Below are 27,780 nucleotides of genomic sequence, written 5' to 3'. Positions count from 1 at the left end.
ACAGTGAAGTGCCACCTAAGGTTCTTGTCCTGGAAATCCTTGTTTTTGGAAGCTATCACATCATCCAGGCGGGTTTTGGAGTTGCAGGCATTGTGTATCAAAAGGCCCTATCTGGTCTTCCGTAAAGACAGAGTATCACTCCGGATGAATCTATCCTTCCTGCCCAGAGTTGTTTCTGATTTTTCCATTAACCAGACCATTGACCTACCAGTGTTCTTCTCAAAATTTTCCAATAAAAGAGAGTATTGCCTACATTCCTTAGATGTGCTCAGGCAGCTGAGATTCTACCTGGACAGGACCAAACCTATGCGTAAATCTGATCAGCTTTTCATTTCCTTTTCTGGCCCTAGAATGGGAAGCCCTGTTTCCAAGGTTACGTTATTGAAATGGCTAAGAGACTGCATGCATTTTATCTACTCTCTCACATAAGAAAGTATGCCTAAGGTTAAAGCCCATTCCACAAGATCTATGGCAACATCTATAACCTTCCATTCCAGAGCTTCTATGGATGATATTTGCGATGCAGCCACTAGGGCTAAACATCATACCTTTATCAAATATTACAAATTGGATTTGGTCTCCAGAGGGAGAGCTGCCTTTGGCTCAATGGTACTCAGGAATGTTCTTCCATAAGGGCTGCTCATGGACCTCAAGGTAGCTTGGGATTCTGGCTCATCAGTGATGAATGGAAAGAAGATTAACAACATCAGATAAAGAATGTATGTCTTACCATAATGTTCCATCTGTGTTGTTGATCTTCTTTCATTCATCCCATCCCACCATCCTCACCCCAGCAAAGGCTCTTGGGGGATGCATTGGGTCCAAGTGGTGTCCTAGGGTATTTGCGTAGAAGTGGCCTCTGCTTTACTTCTCTATCTCTAGCAAACTCAGTCTGAGGTAACAGGGAGAAGGCATTCTGGGTAGAAGCTTAGTTCAAGAGTTTTTGGCTGGCGCGAACTTGGTAATAGGCCGACTCAGTTCCAAGGGCTCGGAACCAAGCCCATCAGTGATGAATGAATGAAGATCAACAACGCAGATGGAACGTTATGGGTAAGACGTAACTTCTTTTTTAGAATTGACATGGGCTTTTGTGAAGCTGGATCTGATGGGTCTTTACCATCTTTACATATTACAGCCACCCCCACTTTCTTCCAGGATGTTGGTGCTTCTCTTCCTTTTAAAAGTACTGTTAAACAAAACTTTCCAGATCTTTATCATTTTTTTCCCATCTAGCTTCCAGATTTCCACAGAAATGCCATGTATTCCTGAGGACTTTCCTGTAGATTGGTTATACATCGCCATTTTATTTAATCTCCTCCTGTCCTAACTTTTAGTAATTGAGCCTCCTCTACCCTTGGCATATTTAATTCTTCCATAAATGTTTCCATTTGTACCTTTTCTTGATTTCTGTTTTTCTCTGCTTTGTACGGATTGTCATAAAATTTCTGAAATATTTCTAGTACCTCTACAGGATCACTGGTTATCTGCTGTGTTATGTAGGCTCCCTAAGCTTGGTGACAACCCTTTCTACTTTATGTTTCGAGAGGAGTTGAGCTTAAAAGGTTTTGTGTTCTAGAGTTATTATCATAAACCGTTGAGTAACAGAAGTCTTTCTAAACTCATTCACATTATCGAGGTAATACCTTATTTTCTGTTTAGCATTCTGCAATTGCTCCTTCTCTTGTTCTGTGAGATTCCTTTATTCTGCAATACTTTGACCTTTGACATTTCCTCTAAATAATAATTGTTACTTCTTAACCATATTTTTCTTTTTCTAACCTATTTTTAAACTCCCCTTTATTTTTATCTCACACCCTAGCTATATTTTCAGAAGAAATTTCTATCTTCCCTAATAATTCCTGAATAATTTCTACTACCCATTCCTTAAATTCTTCTCATTTTAACAAATAGGCGGGAAAACCCCTTTGTCTCATTTTTATTTTATTACGCTGCATTTTTATTTTAGTTGTTGGCATGTAATCTAGAGTAGTTACTGGATGCATAACAAAACTTCATTTAAATGCATATGTTCCAGTGAAATCTAATTTCTGGCTAGCCTTGCCCAGTTTTTGTACCTTGGGGAATAATATGTAAATTCACTCTGAATTCCTCCTACCAAATTCACATCATCCATGCCAAATATTTTCATAAATGTCTTCAAAAATCTGCCCTCTTTTGTTTTATATTTCCCCTTCTGCCCCCCAGTTACATATCCCTGCTGCAAATCAAATCCCAATCCACACCTACAAGTAATAATGTTAAGTTGTCTATCTCGCCTTCATTCTTGCTGGTTGGGATCGGAGCTGATCCTCGGCTCTGACTTGGCCATCTTCAGTAGTTCGAGAGCAGTTTACTGGCTCGAGGCTACCCCTTATCCCATGATGCCTAGCGATAGCTACCCAGATCTCGTTTGCCGCTTCAGCTGTGAGGTGTCATTTTTCTGGCTCAGGCTCGTATACATTTTTTTGTATAACTTTCTTACTCTAGCTTTCAACACTATTAGTGTTTTATTATTAACATTAGTCTTATTTTGTGATAGTGTTTAGTTGTAGTATCCCTTCTTTTTCTTGTAGAACTCATTTAACTTTGAGAGTTCTCCCCCACCTCTTATTTTCAGGTTTAGCCGTTTGTTAGAGGCTTTCCTTCTACCGTTCTAGCTGTTTAAGCTAGAAGCTTTCCTATTTATAAAAAAAAAAAAAAAAAAAAAAAAACCTTTAACTTTAGTCTTATATAGTAGAGTGTGTTTTTTGTGTAGACTGTATATTGTTTCTGGTAGTTATAATTGTTGTTTTCCTTTTTTAAGGATGTCGAAAGAATCCAAGGTTTCTGGGTTCAAGAAGTGTGACTCATGCTGTCAGAAATTGTTTCTGACAGATGGGCACACTTCTTGCGTCTATTGTTTAGGCGCTGTGCATCTGCAGGAGTCTTGTTCTGTCTGCCATGCCTTTAGTCCAAGAGTCCTGCAGGAGCATAAGAATAAGCTTATTCTTAGGGGTCTTTTAAAACCCCAGGATTCACCAGCCAAGTGCTCTCAGCCTGTGAAATCCCCTAAACCCACCAAGCTGTCGGCTCCAAGTTCAGAGCAGTCTTCGGTTCAGATTTTACCTTCCACTTCAGTTCTGGCTGGCACCGACAAGACAATCTCCCTGTCGGCTCTGTCAGACACTTCGGAGCAGTCACAGAGCCACAAGAGGCTGAGGTCTCCTTCACTAGAATCAGTGCATTCAGCTCCTCGGTCTCCTTTACTTCAGAGCGAGCATAGTCACCAATCCTCTCACTCCTCTCGATCCTCTAGGCTGTTGGATCACGATGTGGAGAGAGTGGTCAGGTTGCTAAAGTCGCAGGCACTTGCCAAGATGTTGTCCAGCCCTCAACAGGTGTCGGCTCCATCCACTTCTCTCGATGTTCCTCCTCCGACTCCAATGAGTTCAGAGACGGAGTTTGTTGGGGTTCGAGTAGTGGAACCATCGGCTCCGATAACTCTATCTCCTTCGGTTCCGATCCCCTCGGTGGTGCCGTCCGTCGAGGGATCTGGGCGCCGGGCCTCCCTCGTCGGCTCTGAGGGGGCGAGTGGCATCGGACCCTTGTCTGACTGCGTTCTCCCTCTCGGAGCTTCGGCGCAGGTGAGCTCGGCTCCTACATCAGCCTCTGAGCCGGCTCCCTTGATGCGGAGAAAGATTCTATTTCCTCAGAACCGGAGCTTTCTATGCATCGTGGCAGGGATGCCTTCGATGTCATGAGGAGTGTGATGGCCACTGAGTCAGCTCCACTATCAGCCCCACCAGCTCCGTCCCCTGTAGTGACTGTGCCAACCTCTTCCCCTCCTCCAGGCCCCAAGTGTAGGGAACCGATGCTCCAGGACACCCCATTGGGTGTTTCCTCTTCTTTTGAGGCCTCCCCTGATCATTCAGAGGAGCCCCCTCGTAAGAAGTGCAAGAGGAAGCATATTGACTCCCCCGAGTCTGTCACTTCTGATACAGACTTAGATGATTCGGAAGGGTCTCAGAGATCCCCCTCTGAAGATGTTTCCTTCTCAGACATCCTAGAAATGCTTAAGCAGAGGGGGAACTGGAATCCCCTATCCCCTACCGAGGATGAGTCTGTATTTCTGGATGCTTTCGGTTCCCGACCTTCCACCTCCTGGGTTTCTCCGCCTTTTGATGCACTCATGGCAGTGGTGGCTCGAAAGGCCTGGTCAGCTCCAGATACATAAATTCATCACAGCACCCCAGGATAAGCAATTCCTTACTAAAGGTGTTCCTGTTGATGTCATGGTGGTAGCAGCAGCCACCAAAAAAGAGTTAGCGGAGACCTCTTCGTCTGTCCATCCTCCTAACAAGGAGTCTAGGACGATGGACAGATACGGGAAGCGAATGTTCACTTCAGCGACCTTCTCTATGAGTTCACTGAACTACTTATGTCATTTTACCCGGCTTCAGAGGGATCTTCTGAAAGAGCTCGGAGATACCCTTCAAGATCCATCAGCTGAGGGAGCTCAAGCTAAAGTAGCTTCCCAGCTGGCGATGCATAATTCTGTAGTTAACTCCTCCATGAGGCTCATTTCCTATGCAGCCGATGGTGCGAGTAGAGCTGCAGGTACGGGAGTGGCCCTTAGGAGGCATGCATGGATGGGGCTGTGTAACTTTGTGGAACCCTTTCGAGCGTCCTTCACCAACACCCCCTTTGATGGTTCCTTTCTTGACCACAGGTGAAAGACACTTTGACTAGGTGTAAGCAGGAAGGCAAGACTCTCTCTGCCGTGGGAGTCCGTTTTTCCACTCCCTCTAGACCTTACCCTAAAGGTCAGAAGAGTGGCAAGATGTGGTTCTGAAAATCCCAGGGATCCTTGCCTGACACACGTAGTGATTTTTCCTCCAGAGGCAGAGGGGGAAACAATAATAACAGACGCCGCCCTCATGGCAGAGGGGGTCTGCAGAACCAGTGCAACAGAGAATCTTTCTCTGATAAGCTCTTTCAGCATCCCTGAAGGGTTGCCTGGCTGCTCACCTCTGGAGGCAGTCTGGGGAAGACTTTCACTGTACCCAAAAGCCTGGCAAAATTTAACACAAGACAGATGGGTATGGTCCATTATATCTGGAGGTTACAAAATTCCCTTTCATCAACCCCCCCTTACCGTCAAAGTAATCCCTTCCAGATGTTTCACCCAGTCTGAAGGACCAAGCAGTAGTAGAAGTTTCAAAACTGCTAGAAAAAAAGTCATCCAGGAAGTCCTGGCAGACCAGCACGGATCCGGAACTTGCTCAAGGTTCTTTTTGGTACCAAAAAAGACAGGGGACTGGAGACTGATTCTGGATCTCAGCAGGCTAAACAGGTCTGTACAAAGAACAAAGTTTCAGATGGTCACGCTACAGTCCATTCTACCCTTTCTGGGTTAGTACAATTGGATGTGCTCGATAGATCTTCAGGACGCGTACTACCATATCAAGATGGACAGGCGCTCCAGGAGATTTCTTCGCTTCCGGCTGGAAGCCATTCATTTTCAGTTCAGAGCTCTGCCCTTTGGTCTCACCACAGCCCTCAGGGTGTTCATCAAAAGTATGGCAGTGGTCACGGCTCACCTGACACGTCGAGGATTCCAGGTGTTTCCATATCTAGATGACTGGCTCCTCACTGCTGCTACCAGGCATCAACTCCTACAAGCCAGGGACTTCACAGTCATAATCTGCTCCCAGCTAGGCATTACAGTAAACTTCGAAAAATCTGCCTTGTTGCCCTGTCAATCTACCACTTGCATAGGAGCAGACTTGGACACAAGGAGCATGTTTGCAAAGCTACTGCTAGAAAGGGTGTCTACAATTCGTCAGCAGGTACAGATTCTAATGCAGAGCAAAAGCATCCAAGTCAGGTTCGTCCTTCAAACTATGGGTTCCATAGCAGCAGCCATTCTTCTAATCCCACTAGCCCGCTTTCATATGAGGATCCTTAAGTGGCTTCTGTTCACACAGTGGTCTTTCCAAGAGCTGCCCATGTCTCACAATATTCCTGATTACAGAAACATGCAAAAGGCACCTTTCATGGTGGATGGTCTCCCCACTAGTGACTCAGGGCAGACCCTTCATTCAGCCCCCTCCGGTAGTTACAATGACCACAGACGCCTCCGTGATATGGGGGGGGGGCATTATCTGGGCAGGACAGTCCAAGGCACTTGGCAACCTCAAGAGTACCATCTGCACATAAACGTCCTAGAAATGAGAGCAGTGCTCCTAGCGCTGCAAGCCCTTCAGGGCTCTCTTCTTTCCGGGACCATTGCAATTCAAACAGACAATATGTCAGTGGTGTGGTACATCAACAAGCAGGATGGAACCAGATCCTACCCCCTGTGTCAAGAAGCACTCAGACTGTGGCAGTGGGCGATTTCCTCCCAAGATTTTCTGATTGCGATGCACATCCCTTGGAGGTCCAACGTCATAGCAGACAGGCTCAGCAGAGCTATCCTCATGCCTCACGAGTGGTCTCTGAATCAGGAAGTTGCGGATCTTATCTTCCGCAAATGGGGCCAGCCTTGCTGCGATCTTTTTGCCACCCCCTTCAACAGCAAATGCAGCAACTACTTCCCCCTTCTTCCGCTTCCAGGTCATACACCCAGAGATGCTCTAATCCACGATTGGTCTCAGGGACTTCTTTATGCCTTTCCTCCATTTCCCCTGATACCGAAACTCATTCAAAAAGCAATATCATTGGGTTGCAAAATTATCCTCATTGCCCCCTACTGGCCTCGACAGATATGGTTCCCGTTCCTGCACCGTTACCTTCTTGATCAGCTCTGGACTCTGGACCCCATTCCAGATCTGCTGATTCATCAATCAGGCGGGTTGCATCAATCCCTCCAAACTCTCCAGCTCACAGCTTGGTTGCTCCACTTCCAACCTTAGTCAGGCTTCCCAGCATTTCTCCAGCTGTACTTGAGATTATTGTCTCCTCTCAGAAGTCCACAACCAGGAAAACTTATGCTAGTAAATGGAAACATTTTTCTTGTTGGGCAGAGGCTAGGAACGTAGATCCCTTTTCAGCCCCAGTCCACGAAATTCTGGAATTCCTAGCACAACTTTTTCATTCTGGGTCCGCTTCTGCTATGATCAGGGTTCAATTAGCGGCCATTTCTAACTTTCATATTGGGTTGTCAAATTCTAACATTATTTCTCATAAGCTCTGTAAAGCTTTTTTGAGAGGGACGACTCTCCTTAGGCCTCCGGTGAGAGATCCCCCTCCTCCTTGGGACCTTAATTTGGTCCTAACTTCCTTAATTCTGCCCCCTTTTGAACCAGCAGCGTCCTGCTCCATTAAGTTTTTATCTTGGAAGACGCACTTTCTGGTAGCTATTACTTCAGCCAGACGCGTCTCTGAACTTCGGGCGCTATGTGTTTGTCCTCCGTACTTGGTTTTTCATAAGGGCAGGGTTGCTCTGAGGACTAATCCTTCTTTTCTTCCTAAAGTCTGCTCAGAAAATAATTTAAACCAATCTATAGACCTTCCTGTCTTTTTCCCTAATCACACCAACAAGGCAGAGTACAAATTACACCAATTGGACGTTCATAGACCATTGCGTTTTTACCTGCACAGAACTAAGGAAATAAGGCAGTCGGACAAGCTATTCCTTTCTTATGCCTTAGGCAAACAAGGTCTCCCAGTTTCCAAGGTGACCTTATCTAGATGGTTGTCTCTCACTATTACTTTCATTTATCGGTTAAGGAACAGAGAGTTACCTATCGAACCGAAAGGTCATTCTACTAGGGCCTTGGCCACCTCTGCAGCCTTCCAGTCTAGGTTGCCCATGGATTCTATCTGTGCAGCTGCTACGTGGGCAAATCCTCGTACCTTTATTTCTCATTACAAGCTGGATATGGTCTCCAGGAGCAGAGCTGACTTTGGTTCCACTGTTCTGAAGAGTCTGTTCCAATGAGCCACCCAGGATATTCGGTGCTAGAGATGCTGTCCCAACCACCAAGGACGAAGGCGAGATAGACAACATAAAGAAGTTATGTACCTACCATAATGTTCCATGTTAGTTGTCTTCATATCACCTTCTTTCTTACGTCCCACCCTCCGTCCCTCTGTCCTATTGGACCGAGAGGAGTTCTTATTTCACTGGCTGGGTGTTCTCTGGTTTGTTTCCTCTACTGACTTAGAGAATATGGCAGGTATAGTCAACCTATTTGTTTTGGACTGGTTTTTCTCTTGCTATGTCTGGAGTTAGCGATTTCAAACGAGATCTGGGTAGCTATCGCTAGGCATAATGGGATAAGGGGTAGCCTCAAGCCAGTAAACAGCTCTCGAGCTATTGAAGATGGCCGAGTGGGAGCCGAGGATCGGCTCCGATCCCAACTAGCAAGAAAGAAGGTGAGATGAAGACAACTAACATGGAACGTTATGGTAGGTACATAACTTCTTTTTCCCTCCTGAAAGCTGATTATTTCTGCCAGAATTTTCTTAAGCTCCATTGTAGCAGTTTTAGGTGGAATATAAATGCATGCCAGTGCAATCCTCCTCCCTTTCCAGTAGCCCTTTAGTAATACAAATCTACCATGATTTTCCCTCTTCTATCACTATTGGATATTCTCTTGCAATTAATATTAGTACTCCCCTTTTCTTTTTCCCCAGATATTCAGCTGAATAACCATCCTGAAAATCCTTTATCAAATTCACATGCTCAGTTCTTTCCAAATGAGTTTCCAGTTACCATAGCTATTTGCACTCTACATTTTTAATATAGCTCACTACTCTTCATCTTTTATATATATATATATATATATATATATATATATATATATATATATATATATATATATATATATATATATATATATATATATTATATATATATATATATATATATATATATATATATGTCTGTGTATATATATATATATGTGTGTGTGTGTGTATATATATCTGCGAAGCAGTTTACATTTAAGGATAATAGAAAGTGTAATTATTTTAAGAAGTTATTATTCCCACCTGTTAAGTGTAACAGCTTTTTTAATGTCTAGTTTCAGCTTTAGTGTGAATCTGTGTCACATCTTTTGAGTCTTTTTGTTTTCGTGAAGACCCTCAAAAAAAAAAAAAAAAAAATACACACCCACACCCAGGACACCCCTAAAAACCTGTGAGCTTAATACTAACACACAAAGATATGTACGTATTCAAATATTGAAATTTAACCATTCTTATAGGAGCAGTTGTCCCAGACTGGCAGCCATACTCTGAGTTGGATTAACCTATAAGGAAGGTTGTCCATGCATGGTGTACAGCCTGTGCTTTCTATTTCTAGTAAATGCTGTCTGTTTTTGTCATATCTTTATTCCTCAACCAGATTAGTAAAACACTTGAATGCTTTCAGAAAACATTATCTCCTAGCTATTGAAAGAAAGTCATTAAAAGAAAGTATTGTGTTTTTACTGACCCTCATTAGATTGTCTCCATAGAGACATGAGAACCAGACACACAGTTGCCTGTACTACAACCACTCCTGTATTTGCTAGAAGAAAACATTTTTATTATATTCAGTGTTCTTTTGTTTTATTCATTTGCTTCCTCTTAAAATGTGTTACTAGATCAAGCCAAGGACCTTAATACAGTCATTTCGCAATGCAAGAGTAAGAAAAAAAGCATATATTTTTTTCTTGTACCGTGCTCTTTTGTCCATACTTTTTTTTTGTTTGTTTTTTTTTTACATTGCAGTGCCTACATTTCTTAAAACTGAACAAGGAGGAGGAAAAACAGGGGTACCTGTTTACTCTAGTATACCTATTACACTCAAAAATAAATGAAGAAACTTTGCTTTATATCATGCAGTATAAAAATACTGCTGTTAAAATTTTACTTTACTTGGGTAACTCCCCCACCCCCCCAAAAAAAAAACAATGTTCTTCAAAACATCAATGACATGAAGTAGGACATATGCTTTGGAGTTCCTACAAGTTTAACAAAGAAAAGTCCAGTATTTCCAGGTTGTTCCCACATTTATTTGTTAGTTTCCAAGTTGCTGGTTTTCTTCCTTTTGATCTCCATCTCCCTAATACAGTCTCTGCTTCATTTCCAGTGTACTTCCGGTTCTTGTAGTCAACTCTTGTGCTTTTTTCTGTCTCTCAAGCATTTTCCTTTAAAACATTGGAAGAGGTTTCACTGGCACAATCTCTAACTGGGCTTTATTACCAGAAGAACAAGCAGCAGAATCTCCTTCTGTTTAACTGATTTTTTGTTGGACAAATTTTTGCATTTCCTCCTTAGCATGTATATATTTTGACCCTCCAGGAAAGAGTATTCTGAAAATAGCTGGATACAGCAGCTTGAATCTCATGCCTGCTTTTCAAAATTCCGATTACTGGAATTAATTTACTCCTCTTCAGCCTGTTGTACAGTGAGTAACCATTTTCCACAAATACTCTACTGCTTCCCACTTTTATTACTTTGTCCTTTTGCCATTGTTTTGTCAGAATAAACTTTCTGGTGGTAAGATTGCATCTTTATTATTAAAGTCTAGGTTGCTTTCCCATGGACAAGTTTGGAGCATACACACAATGTTGTTCCCTTTCAATTAACAACTTCTTCTGTGGAATGTCAGTCCAGTTATTTGTGCTTTCATAAAATTAATGCAGTGTGTTCCTTCCAGATCCTCTCCTACAGCAGAAAATCTCAGGATATCCTTCCATATCACTGTTGCAGAATGCTTTACAATAGGGAACCCTTGCCAAGGGCTGCCCAACATCCAGCCAGTATACCAAAGCCATTTGGTTTTAAAGGGTACGCGATATGTCATACATATGCTCCCTGTGCATGGGATAGGGCATAAAGGTGACATCTGGACATACCATTTTCAGAACTTCTTTGCTGCCAGTCTGAATGCCCTCTTCGAGCATCCTCTGAATGCCCATTTGTCTGCTAGTTGTACCATTTTCAGATAAGTGCCCTGTTGGGGTTCTTGATTTTATTTACATTACATTTGTCTTGTAGTCTGTTTGGTTTCATGTTATCCAGAAAGGGAAAACGCCGGTGTGAGACATATTCCCCATAAAGATGGTTACGAGCAGTGTTTGTTTTGTTTAGGTGCTTCCCATGACCATACGTATTGTGAGATTTGTCATTAAGACGTTGAAGAGTCGGCTTTGTTCCCTAGCAATTTATCTTGAGAACCAATTACGTAAGTTGTTGGTTAAGGATATCATGGAAGAATCTTCCCGGCCCAAGGGACAGCCATATATGAAGAAAAAGGCCAAGAAAGGTTGGTCTGATTCTTTGGCTGTACTGTCTCCACTGGACATGTCTCTCTTAAGGCTGATGAGAGACCAGAGGAGCATCCATTTTCTTTCTTGGCTTTCTCTGCCATGACCACTTCAGTGGCCAGCATGAACCCAATGCCATGCATGTCCATGGAGGTTTTGCAGACTTCCGCCTTGGATGTACATGAGGAACCACAGCTGGTTATTGAAGAGGTCCCAACTACCATTTTTGAGTGCCATCAGGGGTCAGAGCCTCCAAAAATTTTCAAGACTGACCTCCCACTCAAAAAGAAGTAGAGAACTTAAACATATTTCACTTGCTCCCAAGGATACTCAGAGTGAATGGCAGATCTTCACTCAAGGCTTGTTTAATGCCCTTATGAGTCTCAAGCCTTCACAGGGTGTTTCTCTTCTTGCTCCCCTGGTTTTCTACCCCTCTTAAGAGGCCTAGGGAACAGGATTTGTTTGAGGATGCTGCTGCTGATTTTGATGAAGAATCCCCAAATTACTCTCCCCAGATTCCTTCACCACTGGACTATGGTTCTGAGGAAGAAGAGTCTGTTGCTCCTGACTCTCCATTTGAGGAGATTTCATTTGATGATACTGTTTCCCGAATGATGGAATTTTTTTAATGGTACTGTCCTGAAGCGTCTTTTCAGAACAGGTACCATGAGCTTTTGCAAATTGAATCTCTTAGGCCCTCTGCTGTTCCTCTTTTTTGCTACATCGCTGGAAGCTTTTTCTACTGCTTCTCAGGCTCTAGATTCTCAGTCACCTGCTCCTAAAAAAACTGATCGGTTTCATGAAGTGAGGTTTTATGAAGTGCCTGAAGACTGAGTTTCCATGTAAGTGTCCCTGTGTTGACCACTTTGGTGGTAGTGGTGACTTCTGTTAAGCCTTACAAATTGTTGCATTCTGCTAAATTGCTCCCATCTGATAAGGATAGCAGAACCATGGTGAGAACTAGGTAAGGTGGTGTACATTTCTGTTACCCTAGTCTTTAGGGCTGTTAACTATCAACACATATGACTAGGTACATTTTGGCTCTTCTTTCTCAAGCCTGTCAGACTATTCCTGATCTCCCTGATTCTGAGGAGAAGGCCTCTGCTCTTGCCTTATATGGGACGTTCTTCCAAGTAGCTTGCCATTCCATTAAATGCAGATGTGATGCAGCTGATGCTTCAACTAGGGGTGCTGCTTTTGGATCTGTTTTGAGGAGGTATTCCTGGGTCAGACTTCAGCCCTTACCTGATTATATCAAGGCTAAAACTGATAGATGTTCCTCTAGATAATAAACATTTGTGTGGTGGTGCTGCTGCAGAGTTGTTAAGTCCTTGCAAGAAAAGGGCAAGGACTTACAGGAGTTGAAGCGTATTTTTGTTTCCCCTGTGCCCAAGTTTCAGAAGAATCATCCTAGTAAGTTTGCCTTTGTCCATAGACTGTCTCGCCCTCGCCCTAAAGGTAAAAAGGGTTAGTAGAAGGGCTCCCCCCTGTTAAAGCTACCCAAACTCCTCCTGCTCAGAAGTCTCATTTTCCTGACAAACCAGGTGCTGTCTGACTATCCCACTATTCCCAGTCACATTCCACTTTCAGTGCATCTTTTCCTGTTCCTTCCTCTTTGGGTAAAAATCACCGAACGCTCTTGGATTCTTTCCATAATTCACCAGAGTTATTACATGGTTTGGAAATACCCCCCCCCCTTTTTTGGGCTTTCCTCGGTCTCCTCAGGAACAATTGCCCTTTTTTTTTTTCCAGAGGTGCTTCAGAGCCTGTTGGCTCAAGGAACTATTCAAGAAGTTCCAACTCCTCACAGGGGGAAGGGATTTTATTCCAGAATGTTCTTGGTCCCCAGGAAAGAAGGTACCTGGAGACCCATTCTGGATCTTTCTCAGCTAAACACTTGTTTTTGAAGGTCCCTTCCTTTTGAATGCTATCCCTTCAAACCTTGCTTCCTTTGCTACTTCCTCAGGCTTTTCTAGTTTACCTGGCTCTCAAGGATGCTTATTAACATATTCCTGTTATTGCCCATTTCAGGAGGTTTTTAAGTTTGTGTTGCTTCCTGACATTTTTAGTTCTGTTCTTTGCCTTTTGGCCTCTCTACCGCCCCAAGGGTTTTCACCAAATACCTTGCTCCTGTAATTGTTTTCTGCATTCTTACTGGAGATGCAGGTCTTTCCCTATCTGGATGACCTGCTTATTCAGGCATCCTGTCAAGAGATCCTACTTCAGCATCTGCACATTGTTTCTCTCTTTCAAAGCTTGGGGTTTACTGTAAATTTCCAGAAGTCATTCCTGACTCCTCCTCAGGATCAGATTTTTTGGTTTGCAGGATCCATCCAGACTGTTCCAATTGTGACATCTCTTCCTCCTTCCAAGGCTTTAACTCTCATTGCTTTCATTCAATCCCTTTTTCTTCTAGTTTCATTAACAGCCAGAGAATTTCTGTCTGCTCTGAGTTACATGGCTTCCACCATTCATACACTCCCTCTAGCCAAGCTCCACAGGAGAAAGCTTCAGTGCTTTCTAAAGTCAGTTTGGCTTTGACATTCTCATCCTTTAGATTTTCTAGTACTTCTGCTTCCATGACTCAAGATGAAACTTCAGTGGTGGATTCGTCTGTTGTCCCTCAACCCAGGGCTCCCTTTTCAACTTCCAGTCCCATCTCAGAAACTTTTCAAAGATGCCTCTGACATGGGATGGGGGGGGGTTCCTTCAGCCTGTTTGAAGGTCCAGGGCCTTTGGTTTCAACAAAAGAAAGACTACATCAATATCAGAGATTAGAGCTCTTCTACTGGCTCTTCAGGCTTTTTATTCTTCCAGGGCCTCTGAAGATTCTTACAGACAAAACCACAGTGATGTGATATGTCAGCAAGCGGGGGGGGGGGGGGGGTCTTATCTGCAATGTAAGTTAGCCCTTCAGGTTTGGGTGACAGCTGTCCAGTATCAGGTGACTCTTCAGTCACTTTATATTCTCTCAGATCAGAACACAGTGGCAGATTCTCTGAGCAGGTCCATAACACTGTACCATGAGTGGATGCTTTACAGGGGTGTGTTTCTGGACCTTGTCCACCAGTGGGATACTCCTCAAGTAGATTTATTTGCCTTCCCTCCGAACAGACCACTTCCTCTATTTTGTGCCATATTCCCATGCCCTCTGGCCTTGAAGGTGGGCACCTTCTCTTTTTTGGAAGGGGTTGTTTCTTTATGCCTTCCCTCCCATTCTTATTCTGAAATTTCTGTTCAAGATAAGAGGATGCTCCCCGAATCTTGATGGTGACTCCCTTTTGGCCCAGACAGCATAAGTTCCCTCCTCTTCTGCATCTTGTCAAGGGCAGTCATCACAAGCTACCTCACAGTTTCAACCTACTCGCACAAGACAAGGGGTCTCTCATCCATCCCACCTGTCCACACTTCAGCTGGCATTATGGGTGATAGGTTTTGATCTTTTACGGACACCTTTTTCTGAGGTAGTGCTTCAGGTCCTGCAGGAGACCAGGAAACCCACTACTAGGAAATCTTTTACTTATCCAAATGGGAGAGGTTTTCTGTTTGGTGTTTTTCTGGTAACGTGGATCCTCGTACTCTGGATGTTCCTTTGGTTCTCTCTTATTTGTGTGAATTGCTGAATGCTGGGTTGGCCTATTCTTCTGTTAAGGGCCACTTATCAGCTGTCTCTGTCTGCCTTTGACTCCCCTTTTAGCCTATAGATTTGAGGCCAAACAGTTTAACAGCATCCTTCACATTAAGCCTCCCAGGAAGACTTCCCCTCCAGTTGTCATGTATAATGAGTATATTGCATCTAGTTTTGCACAGGTGTGGGTGTGGCCACGTTGATTGACAGCTCATATTCAATTGATGCAATATATAAATTAGCTGTGAAAGATTGCCATCGTGAATACATTGTCATTTAATTGACTACTATGCAAATGAACTTTGTGAGCTGGTGCAGGTCATCATGTTGATGTCTTCACCAGCCATATGGATATTCATCAAGTATTACTCAAGGGGGCACTAAAATTCCTTACTGTATTTTGTTTTTTTACACTTTTGCAAGTTAAATATACCAACTCTGAGATCACACTTCATTGAAGAAAAATGCAACACTTGATACTGTGCAAATACAGCCTTGTGAATAGTAATTGCACATGCCTCTAAGTACATGCATATAATTATTGGTTGATGCATCACCCCTGAGCGATCAGTAATCATGGGTGCATGCAATTATTGTATGTCATGTCAACATAACACAGTGAATATTCATTAGCATGTGTAAATATTCAGTAACTCACAGGGGAGCAATAACTTACTGTATTTTGTATTTTACATGTTTGCAGGGCTACTCCCCTGCACCCCCCACACCCCCTGCAAATTATGTATACCAACTCTGCAATCGCACTTTATTGAGGAAAAACATAACACTGATGCTGTGCAAATATGGCTTAATGAATAGTAATCGCACATGCCTGTAAATACGCGTGTGTAATTATTGGTTGAGGCGTCACCACCACGTGATCAATAATCATGGGTGCATGTAATTGTTGTATGTTGTGTCAGCATAACACAATGAATATTCAATAGTGCATGTAACTATTCAGTGACTAGCAGGGGTGTTGCAAGATGGGCGGGATTAAGGCAGGCTTTGCTACTGCACACCCTGCGAGGTATGTATGTACAGGGTTGCAGCCCCTGCTTCCTGGAACCTTAATTTTGTTTTAGAGAAGTTGACTAAGGCACCTTTTGAGCCTGCTGTTTCAGCTTCCTTGCAGCATTGTTCTTGAGACTACTGTTCTTTTGGCCCTTACTTCTGCCAGATGGGTGTCTGAGTTATAAGCCCTTATGGCTGTCCCTCCTTTAGTTTTCCCTAAGGACAGGATGTCCCTTCATACTAATCCTCATTTTTATGCCCAAGGTGGTTAATGAGTTGTCTCTTAATCAGTTTATTCATTTGCCCACTTTTTTCCCTTCACTCGCTATCTGCTAGTGAGAAGGTTTTGCACACCTTGGATTTGCATAGTCAACTCGGGTATTTGGATAAGACTAAAACTTTAATAAATTTGATCAGCTTTTTATTTCCCTTCTAGGTCTTTAGGTTTGGCTGTTTCCAAGCAAACCATTTCTTCTTGGATATCTAAAGCCATTTCTTTTTGCTATTCTTTTCATGGGACGCGCCTTCCTTCTGTTAAAGCTCATTCCACTAGTGTTGTGGCTTCTTCTGCTGCTTTTTTTCAAGGGTTTGGATACTAATTCAATTCTTGAGACGAAACCTGGACTTCTGTGTATACCTTTACTAAGCACTATAAGTTGGATGTGATTTCTAGGGCCAGAGCTGACTTTGCCAGGTCCTTTCTTCATGGGTTCCTAGAGGGCTCTGTTGGCCCTTCCTCTCACTAGTCGTCTTCCTTAGCTTTTGCATTCTGCCTATTGTAACGAATACTGCAGCAGTGATACGGACAGACATAGTATAGTTGTGTAAAATCTTACCATAACAGTGGATGTCTTTCTCTTCGCTGTAGCAGTGTTTGCCACCTTCCTCCTCCTCCTGGTCCTTTTTCCTTCTAGATATATTTGTTACCTGTTTTTATCTTTGGACTGTCGTTCCTACTGGGGCTTTTCAGTTTTGAGGATGGTACGTCCAGACATCACCTTTATACCCTCTGCCATGCATGAGGAGCATGTGTGTGATATACAGTGTACCCTATACAATCAAAAGGCTTTGGTATACTTGATAAATGTGGGGCTGCCCTTCTCATGGGATCCTTTTGTAAAGAATACTGCAACAGTGAAGAGGACACCTACTGTTATCTTACAGAACTATACATTTTCCCTACATGCTCTGTCCTCTAATTCTATTTTTTTTAAACATCTCTTCTTGAGCATTCTCATACTCAGCCAGACTTTTCTTCATTTCAGTCTCTGATTTTTGCAGATGTTCTTCATCTCACATTGCTGCAGTCCTAACACTTGGGCAGTCCGCTGTCCCAGTCGGCCCGAATACCAAAGTATAAGGCTGACGTCGGTCAAGGCGCATTTGTCTGACATCAGGACGTCAGGGTACAAATGCGCATGACCGACGTCATATCCTCAGTCTTTTTTGCCGCGTGGTCCGATGCAGAAGCAGTATTGCGAGTGCAGGTTGGCGTTCTGAAATTTTCTGAAGTCGGAGTTTCAGACCGAATCAAAGTTGGCTAAGTACCCGTGGGGAATATTTTGTTTTTCTTGCCTCAGTATTTAACCGGATGTCAGAAAAAGTGAATAACTGTATTTCTTGTGGGAAACAGATACCTCATAGAGATTACCATACATTGTGTATACCTTGCTTAGGGCCTGAGCACGGCGTTGTTGGCTGTCGCTCTTGTGCTAGATTTAACAAACGCACTATTAAGAGAAGATTAGATTGTGCCAGGTTAGTTTTGGGAAGCGTTGTAATTACAACATGCCGCCAGATGCTCCGGCGCCGCTTCCTAAAAAGCGCAAAGACAAAGCAGCGAAGCCTAGGTAGAAGAACCGCCTGTCCCGGACGTCGGTTCTTTAGAGGGCTCGGTGGAGCCGGTGGTTCTACCAGAAGTTCCTTTGGATTCTCAGGGAGAGACTTTACTGTTACAAGATGTGTCCTCTCAGGAGGTAGGCCAGGCTGAAGGGGCTTCTCAGGTAGCTGTTCTCCCTCCCTTCCTAAGGTGGTTAGGCCCTCCCTTCTGTTTCCAAGGCTCCTTCTAGAGGCCGGCCAGGGTTAACTTCAGTAGGGGTCTCCCCTAGTTCTTCAGGGTCTCTGCCTAAGAAACATATGCTTAAAATGGCAGAAGATTTGATTACTATGATTAGAGGTTCTTTACCCCCCCCTGATAAGAGGCCTAGGGTGGAACCTGAGCTTGAGAGTTTTGAGCAGTGTTCGGAGGCTTCTGAGTCTTCGGCTGAAGACTTGCAGGAGTATCCTCCTTATTCTGATTCTGATGTAGATGACTCTACACCTTCGGCTTCTCCTCCTGAGGATTTTTCTTTTCAGAGACTCTTCATTCCATGAGGGAGCATTTTAAATGGGAAGGTCAAGATTTCTCTGATTCTAGGAAAAGGCTTAGGGAATTTTTGTTTCTACCCCAGCATAGGCCTTTAGCTATACCTCCTGTTCTGGATGTGATAGAGGATGTTTTTGCAGAGGCTTCCCTGAACCCTGATTCTTTGCCTCCTGCCCCAGTTAAACCGGACAGGTATTATAGAGTGCCTGAAGCTCATAAGTATCTTTTAAGAGTCCTAGGGCAGACCCAGAAACTGTTTCTCAGGGCCCTAAAGGGGTTAAGGCTTCTGTTGTTAAAAATCCTGTTCCTTCTGATAAAGAGGCAAGGGCTTTGGATAGATGGGGGAAAAAGGTGTATACTTCTTCCACTTTAGCCATGAGGGCTTTGAATTGCCAGTTTCACATGTTGAAATACCAAAATTATCTCCTTTCACAATTGAAGTCTAAGGTAGATGCTCTGGCGGAAGGTATTGAGTGTAAAGAGTTGCAGGATTTGGTTCATGTTTCTGAACAGGTGGGTAAGCATTCCTTGCAATGTGGTTTTGATGCTGTACAGGCCTCTTGAGGGTGGCAGCCACTGGTTCTGTTCTTCGCAGGCACGCCTGGCTGAGGGATCAGAATTTAGCTGAACATGTAAAGACAAGGATTTTAGATGCTCCTTTACAATCTGATGTGTTGTTTGGTGCCTGTGGAAACAGTTTTAAAGAAAATGGAGGACAAGGCTAAGTCTATGCAGACTGTTAAAGATTTTTTGCAGGTTCAGCCTCCAAAGTTTAGTAGAAATTGGCCTACTAAGGGGTGGACTTATCCTTCTTATGATTCTCAGTCTAGGGGTAGATCTAGACGTGGTAGGGGCAGAGCTCAAGGTTCTTTTAGGCCTAGAACAGGCACTTCGCCTGCCCAGTCTTCTGGTGAGGGCAGGGGTCAGTCCTTTCGTAAGCAGACCCAATGACCTGCCTTTTCAACTGCCAGAGCCTTCTCGTCTGGCAGCACCTTTGGGAGGAAGGCTGGCACTTTTCAAAGAAAATTGGAGTGTTATTACCCAAGACAGATGGGTATTGGATATCGTTCACCACGGTTACAGGTTTTATTTCCATACCTTGCCTCCATTCAAAGGCATGCCAGACATTCCTCCTATACAAAGAAAAGAGGCTCACAAGCAAATTTCTCTGTTGCTCCAGATAGGGGCCATTCAGCCGGTTCCTGTGCCAGAAAGGGGCCTAGGATTTTATTCTCGCCTGTTCCTAGTACCAAAAAGGGGAACACGTGGAGACCAATTTTGGATTTGTCTATCCTCAACACTTATTTGGACATTCCCAAGTTCAAAATGTTGACGTTACAACAGCTTTTACCTCTGCTGGGCAAAGATCACTGGATGGAAACTTTAGATCTCAAGGAGGCTTACCTTCATGTGCCTATCAGACTCAGTTGCAGGAAGTATCTGCGTTTCGAGCTGGAAATTCACATTATCAGTTCTCTGCATTGCCCTTTGGCTTATCTACTGCCCAGAGTATTCACAAAAGTTCTGGCTCCAGTTGTAGTTTTTTACAGGCTAAAAGGAATACAAATCTATCCTTACTTGGACGACTGTCTGATTCTGGCTCAAGAAAAGGACGAGCTTCTTCAGCATCTGGAATATGTGATAGCAGTGCTAAGATGCCTGGGGTATTCTGTGAACGAAATAAAGTCCAGTCTAGTACCCTCTCAAGACATGTGCTTTCTGGGTGTGAGACTGAATACAGCAGCCCAGATGGCCTTTTTAACCCCGGACAAACAAAAGAGTCTATCCCTTTACTTCCATCAACTATCTCATCAGTCCGTGCTGACTGCAAGGACAGTCCTTCAAGCATTAGGGTTCATGGCATCTTGTATTCTGGTGCTTCCCAATGCCAAACTGCATATGAGGAAGCTGCAATGGTATCTAAAAATGTATGGACACAGCACTGCCAGGATTTGGACACTGTCATTCCAATAATACCTTGCATTCAAAAGGAATTTTTGTGGTGGGCTCAGGAATGTCACCTAAACAAGGGACTCTCTGTGACCCGGCCAGAGGCGAGTCAGATTCTAACGACAGATGCCTCAGACATAGCTTGGGAGCTCATCTGAATGGAAAGTGGATACAAGACAAGTGGCCTGCCAGACTACAGCATCTACATATCAACATGAAGGAGATGTTAGCAGTCCAGTTTGCATTAATGGCTTTCAAGGAGTTACTTCTTCCAGGGCAGGTGTTGATTCTAACAGACAACACTACTGTCATGTGGTACATCAACAAGCAAGGGGGAACACATTCTTATCCTCTATGCAGGCAAGCAATGATTTTGTGGGAGACTGCGCTCAGCTTGCAGCTAAATCTACAGGCAAGGTTTCTGCCAGGAGCACAGGACTCCTTAGCAGATGTGTTAAGCAGGCAAATCATGGATCCCCACGAGTGGAAACTGGATCTTCATGTATTTCGACAATTGACAGTGTCCTGGGAACTCCAGACATAGATCTGTTCGCTTCTCCACTAAACCACCAGCTGCCAAAGTTTTGCACAAAAAGGTTTCATCACACAGCTTGGAAAGTGGATGCTCTTTCATTCAGTTGGGAAAATCTTCATGTGTATGCCTTTCCACCTCTGCCTCTCCTCCCAAAGGTACTCCTAAAGGTCAGACAAGACAAGCCAAGGATGATTTTGATAGCTCCAGATTGGCCTCGGCAACACTGGTACCCATTACTGTGGAATCTGGTAAGGAAGCCTCCATGGCCTTTACCTTTAATTCCACACCTTTTGTCTCAGAGGGACGGTCATCTCTTCAATGTCAAGCTTCACTCTCTTCATCTAACAGCCTGGCATATTCTGTTTTGAACCACAGCAGGTCTCAACTTCCTCAACAAGTTTTGAATGTGATTATGGAAGCCAGAAGGCCTAGTACACGTAAAGTGTATGCAGAAAAATGGAAGAGATTTTTATTTTGGAGTGCAGCAAAGGATTTGGATGTTTCTGAGCCTAATTTGAGTGTGGCTCTTCAATATCTTACTGAGTTATTGGACAAAGGTTTGTCTTTCTCTTCCATTAAGATTCATGCTGCAGCAATTTCAGCTCACTATGATTGTGACCCACCATTGTTTTCTCATCCTTTGTTCAAGCAATTTCTTAGAGGGGCAAAGAATATAAGACCCCCAATAGAGCTCCTACTCCTGCTTGGGACCTCAATTTTGTGTTGGAGAAACTTACTCTACAACCTTTTGAGCCTCGGCTACTGCTGAATTGAAATACTTGTCATGGAAGACTGCTTTTTGTTGGCCATTACTTCTGCAAGAAGGGTTTCTGAATTGCAGGCCCTTATGGCGGTTGAGCCTTTTTGATTTTTCATAAGGATAGGGTATCATTACGCACTAATCCTTCATTTATGCCTAAGGTGGTTTCTAGTGTGGCTTTAAACCAAACTATTCATTTGCCTACTTTTATGCAAATCCCCAAAATAAGGGGAAAAGATTTTGCACACTTTAGATGTACACAGGCAGTTGCGTTATTATTTAAGCAGGACTAGGGATTTTAGGCAGTCTCAGCAGTTGTTTGTTTCTTTTGCTTTGAGTTCCCAGGGCAAGCCTGTGTCAAAACAAACTATATCTAAGTGGATTGGGTTTTGCATTGCATTCTGTTATTCCCATCATGGCAAGGAGATTCCAGCTGGGATTAGGCCTCATTCCACGAGGGCTACTGCCACTTCAACAGCATTTCTAAGGGGTGGCAACTAAGGATATTTTGGAGGCAGCTACTTGGAGTTCAGTGCATACTTTCTCCAAGCATTACCACCTTCCTCTCTATTCTAAATCCAGGGCTGGTTTTGCCACTGCTGTGTTGCAGGGCATTTTGGCAGCTCCTGCTTCATTATAGTTTAGCCATCCTCCCTTACCTCTGCTTTGGGATTCTACCCAAGTGTTAGGACTGCAGCAATGTGAGATGAAGAACATAGTACAGTTTTGTACCTACCATAAATGTAGATGTTCAAGATCCACATTGCTGCAGTCCAATTTACCTCCCTCCTTCCCTCTGTGTTTAGGGGTGGTTGTGTGGGTGGGGTTCTATTTTGTAAATTTGTATATATTGTACATATATTAGGTACAGGAGTGTTTGGTGTTTTTTGGTTTTGGCCTTATCTTTTTAGGGTCTTCTGACATCTGGGGCAAGAAAAGACTGAGGATATGACGTCGGTCATGCGCATTTGTACCCTGACATCCTGATGTCAGACAAATGCGCCTTGACCGACGTCAGCCTTATACTTTGGTATTCGGGCCGACTGGGACAGCGGACTGCCCAAGTGTTAGGACTGCAGCAATGTGGATCTTCGAACATCTACATTTATGGTAGGTACAAAACTGTACTTTTTATCACTTCGTCTGAATATCTGTTTAAACTTCTTCCATTTTTTCAACCCTTTTGTTATTTGAGTTGATGTACTCCCTCAGTGTTTCTTTTTATTTTAATCAGCTCTGAGTACATTTGACTTATTTTTCCTTTAGATTAGTAGAATTCGTGTATTGCACCAAAACTGGAGCTTACACTAGTTTTTGCTGAACAGCTGAAGAATTCTTATCAGTCTGTGTTTTCTCCTCACCTTTTGTGATTGATTTTCTTTCATCTTCTCTGAATTTATTTTTAGCTGGCATCCAGGCAGTGCACTTTCTAGCCAGTTACTGAAATTTACCCAGAAAGACAAGTTCACTGTCTGCGTTTCTGTTTTCACACTGGGGGAGCTGAAATTAAGCTGTTACCCAGTGTGCAGCCATCCTGGAAATCAAGTAGTTAAACATTCTTTGGAGTATGCTTATCGCTCAGCTGATACCTCATACAAAGCAGTTTCTAATGGAACTGTTTGAGAAGGTTTGCGTGGTTATGTTTTCAAAATTTACCTGAGGATGTTAATAATGGAATTTTTGAATTTCCCTTTGGATAGGGTGGTTGTGTTTGGACCATCTGCTGCTGGGGGACTGAAAAAGTCTGATAGAAGAGGAAAACTTATTGAAGGAGTGACTCAGATTTTTCATTCTTCCTTCTCCAAGATTGTTTAAGGTTTTCCACCTTCATCAAGACTTTTGTATAAAAAGCAGAATAAGCAGACCCAGCAGAATTCTGGCAAGCAGATGTTCAAAAAAAACAGTGACTGGAAAGTGTCAAAAAGTGAGAGGGAACTTCCCAGAAACCAGGACAGCCATACAAGTCTGGATGACCATGTACAAACTGTAACCCCACCCCATTCCCTTCTTCCCACCCTGGCAAGCCTCTTTAAGTCTTCCCCAAAATCTAGCTGTCCATTTCTCTATGTTTGGCAACAGGTAGTCTCAGACAAATTGGCTTTTGAATAACTAGTTAGTGTTCTTTAGTGGATCAAGCCTGAAACTTTTAAATGCCTGAAGTGTTTTATGAAAACCACAGATGTCAGCAGTGTGCCTGTGATTAAAGAAGGCATTCAAAGAAAACAAGTTGACATGAAAGGTATACAAATTTACAGTTGTCCATAACAGAATTTGTAGGGTCAAAGAAGTTATCAAGGCTAAAGGTTATTATGCCTGTATCAAAACTATAACTGTTAACTGATGGTAAGAAACACATTAGTGTGCTCGTATAAACCCCAAATTATAATGCGGTGTGAGTGCAATAAAAATAGTGGCAATAGGCAGGATAAAAAATTTCATAGATAGCAGTTGGTCTTTCTGAGCAACGCAATGCCATAAATTTACAGAGAAAAATAGATCATGTGTGTAAGGCAGACAGCTGGAAGCAAAGCACTTTCTACATGTAGTGATGCCTGTAAAGATTATCTAGAAACTCTGCAAATGAGCAAGGGTTCAGAGGATAGCAGTTCTTTGCTGTATAAAATGCCGAATGTGTGTACAGCATTCTCTAGGAAAAGAATGGATTTGTGATGCTAGTAGAGAAACTAGTTGTTTTTTATACAGCCATTGCAGCTGAAATAGCAAACTTTGATGCAAAGAGGCTATCTTTTTCAGCCAAATGTGCAGCTTAGAGTCAGCACCACAAATTCTGAGCAGCCATTCCAAAAGACCGAGGCAGATCTCATTTTCAGGGAGGGTAGAGTAGGCCTGTTGTGTCGGATTGAAAGGAATTTAAGTTGCACAACAAAGGGTGGTGACCAGATATTAATTTTATTTCTTTGAGCAGAAATGTTTTTGTCTAAATAGCAAGGTCCCTTTATGACAGAGCAAACAAATAAGGCAAACTACAATTTTAGACTGGTAGGAGAGGGCCAGAAGATGTGTATTGTATTATCATTCTGATACAATGAAAGGATGCACAAACCTTTATAGTTAGCTTAGCATTAATAAGTGAATTTTGTGGAGAAAAATAAACTAATATGCATGCCTACAGTTTAGGTAATGGCACCCCATCTAAGTCATAGAAACAAGAATTAAACAAGTTTGTTAGGAAGCATGGAGATGCTTTCAGGAGCACCTGTCTGTGATGATGAAAAGTATGTGCGTTTTTTTACGTGTGCATATATAACTGGATTTGTAAAATACTTCTCTGTCTTTAAGAGCTAAGCAAACCCGTAATGCTTAGAGTCTGGTGTGCTAGTTGATATAGAGTTGAAGACAAGATAAAGCAGATAGGGAGGTGTGATTTCTCCAGTGAAGACCAAGGACATTACTTCCCATGCTTCAGGGTTGAGAGCAAGCTGCTTTTTGGATGTGAAGGACAGCCACCATGGTCAGCCCATTGCACATTCCCTTTTACTGCTTAGTTGAGCATACATTGGGAGGTTAGGGCCATAAGTAAAATCTCTGAAACGATCCCCAATAGCTGCTTGAAGGATGGGGAATGAATTAGCTGATTGGTCTGAAGGTATAGGATGATTGTCAGGCAGCAGGGCGAACATACTGGGGAAAAAACATTGTCTACCAATGGAAGTAGTGATCATTTATTTACAAATGGTTAATGTTTTATTGAAGATATTTCAAGTAACATACAGTATGACCATATATACCACTTAAGTAAAAGGTGTGAGCTTCAATTCGCATTTTCAGAATCTGAAGCAGTGATTTGCAGATTTGAAATGTGATATTTTGGGAAATGCATAGCTTAACATCATATTTCTTTGTATTATCAGCGACATTTATAGGATGAAGGTGAAAGATGTGTACAAACTGGCACTATTTAGATATCTGCATGCCATTTATTTTACTTACTAACAGATTCATAAACGTGTTCCTATTTTAATTAATATGCAAACAACTGCATAACTTTCTTCCTCTAGGTCTAAATCCAGGGAACATGTTTTAATTATTGATCTCTCAGGAAAAGGTCAATTTTGTTAAAATGCATTACTTTTTGAAGGACAAGAAATCTGTGACTGTATTGTGTGGCACAGATTGATCACGCTAGCCTTTATTATTTTGTTATAAAATCAGAAATTATATGAGGAGCAGAATTTTGAGCCAAATTCAGGGATGTTTGTCAAGTAAGAAAATGTGTAGTGTACACTGATTTGCATTTTTGTTGCCTGTGCACATGTATTCATTTTATCTATTTATTGAAATATCCCCAGAGAAGATAAAGCAGCTGCATATAACAAACTTTCCATGACAGCAGTTTTGTGCCTTGAATGCTGTCTTAGTGATTGTTTTGCTTTCTACCATGTCACCTATTTGCTGCTTTTGTTTGTGAGGTGTATGTAGCAAGCTTGAGTCTGTTTTCTGAAGTCAGGGGATCTCTCTCACAAGTGTGATGCTTTACGACAGCATAAGCCTCTGGCAGAACAGCTCTGAGTTCAGCCTCAAAGCAAACAATTTCTAAACATTGATGATAAAAGAGCAAGTTCTCAGTTGTCATGATATACTACTTTTAGGTTTTTTTAGGTTCAGGTGATGATGTTAACTGTGACATTCTCTGATCATGTCTTTAAAATTGCTGTCCTGCTGCTTTGTGAATCTGCTGTACTGTTGATACTTGCTGAATGCCAGTTGTTACTAACTTCTGTACATTATTCAACCTTTTTTATTTGTAAAATTGTGTAGGGATAGATGTGTTGTATTCATTTCATCTCTGTTATGTACATTTAATCATCACTCCCACCCAGTAGGTTTTGAGTTTACATTAATTTTGGATTTGTTGCCTTTACATGCCCGAGTACCAAGGCATACATGATCAGTAGCTGTACATTAGTGGGGAACTACTTTTCCCCTCTTTGATGCATCTGTTTACAGTTATGCAGCGCCACCTTCTGCTTTGGTGGCCTTATACTGAGTTAATTCAGAGCAGCTTTTAATAAATTTCCTTTAATCCTTAGTCAACAAAAGTCTGAGAGAAGTCTACTTGTAGGAGCCTCTTGATAATATCACCCGCTGCACAGTGACACCTGTGTTATTTGTTTTTCTCTTCACAGAGTTATTGAGAAAATCTGCGGAGCACACACTTGTCGACATGGTACAGCTGCTCTTCTCAAGGTACCTTAGCAAACGTTTTGCTCTCTTGTGATGATTAGGTCTGGGCAAAGTAGGACTCATGGGAAACTTAATGCATTCTGTCATTGTTCAGTCTCAGCCTTAGAAATCACTAATGAGTCTTAAGATTGCTACATTATTTGCTATTATGCCACCTATTTGTTCTTTCTCTGGGCTAAAAGCCATATGCACTGATGTAAGACCATATATTGGTTAATTATCATTAGAAAAATTGTGAACTAGAGCTTAAAACTGCTTCTGTCATGTATTTTAATCATTTTGGAGGTCTGTGTAAAAACAATTTGGTCTGTCCTTGTGGTACGCACTGATAGGCATTGCATGTCCTTTACAGTCCTGCCAGTAGTACTGATCTACTACCATTTGTTTTATTTTCTGTTTTTTTTGTACTTACATTTGAATACAGCCCCAAAGCTACAGGAGTGATATGCTGCTTTAAGGTCAAAGTTTATTTATGCAACTGGATGCAAGTTCATGATACCCAGAATTACAAGTCGCACCTCCAGGATTATTGACAGTAGCATATGTAGATAATAAAGATTTTTTGGCTTTATTCTTATGCTGAAGGTGCAGCAACTGTATGTGAAGTAATTATGTATTTTTTCTAGGTAATTTTCTCCTCTGTGTCTACTGACCATCAGTACCCCCTATCACTGGTCTTATGTGCATTCATTTCACCGCCAGTGGGTAGCCACTAGCATGGGAGTAAGAGCTGCGAGAAGGGGGCTGTCATTCAGGCAGCTGTAGAGGTTTTGTGCCATTGTTGGCATCTACTGATAGTGGCAATGAGCTTGTTTCTTATTAAGCCTTACTACTTCTAGTGACTGTGAGCAGCTGCATCACCACAGGGGCAACAGTGCTGTTCTCATACACATGCGTGCTTTCACTCATACATTGAGGGCTACAGTCACAAACTTGGTAGCGCCAAGCCCATAACCCCTTCCCCCGAGTCCTTGCAGTTTCTTTACTGTGCAAGCCTCTCCGTGCTTGGTGATAGTAAGCCAACCAGAACCACCCTGCCTTAGCTCAGGATGGGTGAGCTGCCATTAGCCACTTACTCCAATC

The 27,780-nt window shown here is 42.7% G+C and overlaps 1 protein-coding gene across 5 annotated transcripts in view; it reads left to right on the top strand.

The window, feature by feature from the left end:
* The window catches only part of GBF1 (golgi brefeldin A resistant guanine nucleotide exchange factor 1), a 4,751,435-nt gene that overhangs the window by 1,215,006 nt on the left and 3,508,649 nt on the right, over positions 1 to 27,780 (top strand). For all 5 annotated transcript variants that reach the window (XM_044055999.1, XM_044056000.1, XM_044055998.1 and 2 more), the window contains exon 7: positions 26,640 to 26,700. In XM_044055999.1, the coding sequence (XP_043911934.1) occupies positions 26,640 to 26,700 (61 nt within the window). The remainder of the gene's footprint in view (positions 1 to 26,639; positions 26,701 to 27,780) is intronic.

The sequence above is a fragment of the Protopterus annectens genome, chromosome 14.part0 (genome assembly GCF_019279795.1).
Source record: "Protopterus annectens isolate FY-2018-M chromosome 14.part0, PAN1.0, whole genome shotgun sequence".
Lineage (NCBI taxonomy): Eukaryota > Metazoa > Chordata > Ceratodontiformes > Protopteridae > Protopterus > Protopterus annectens.
This window is presented reverse-complemented; position numbering and strand designations above follow the sequence as displayed.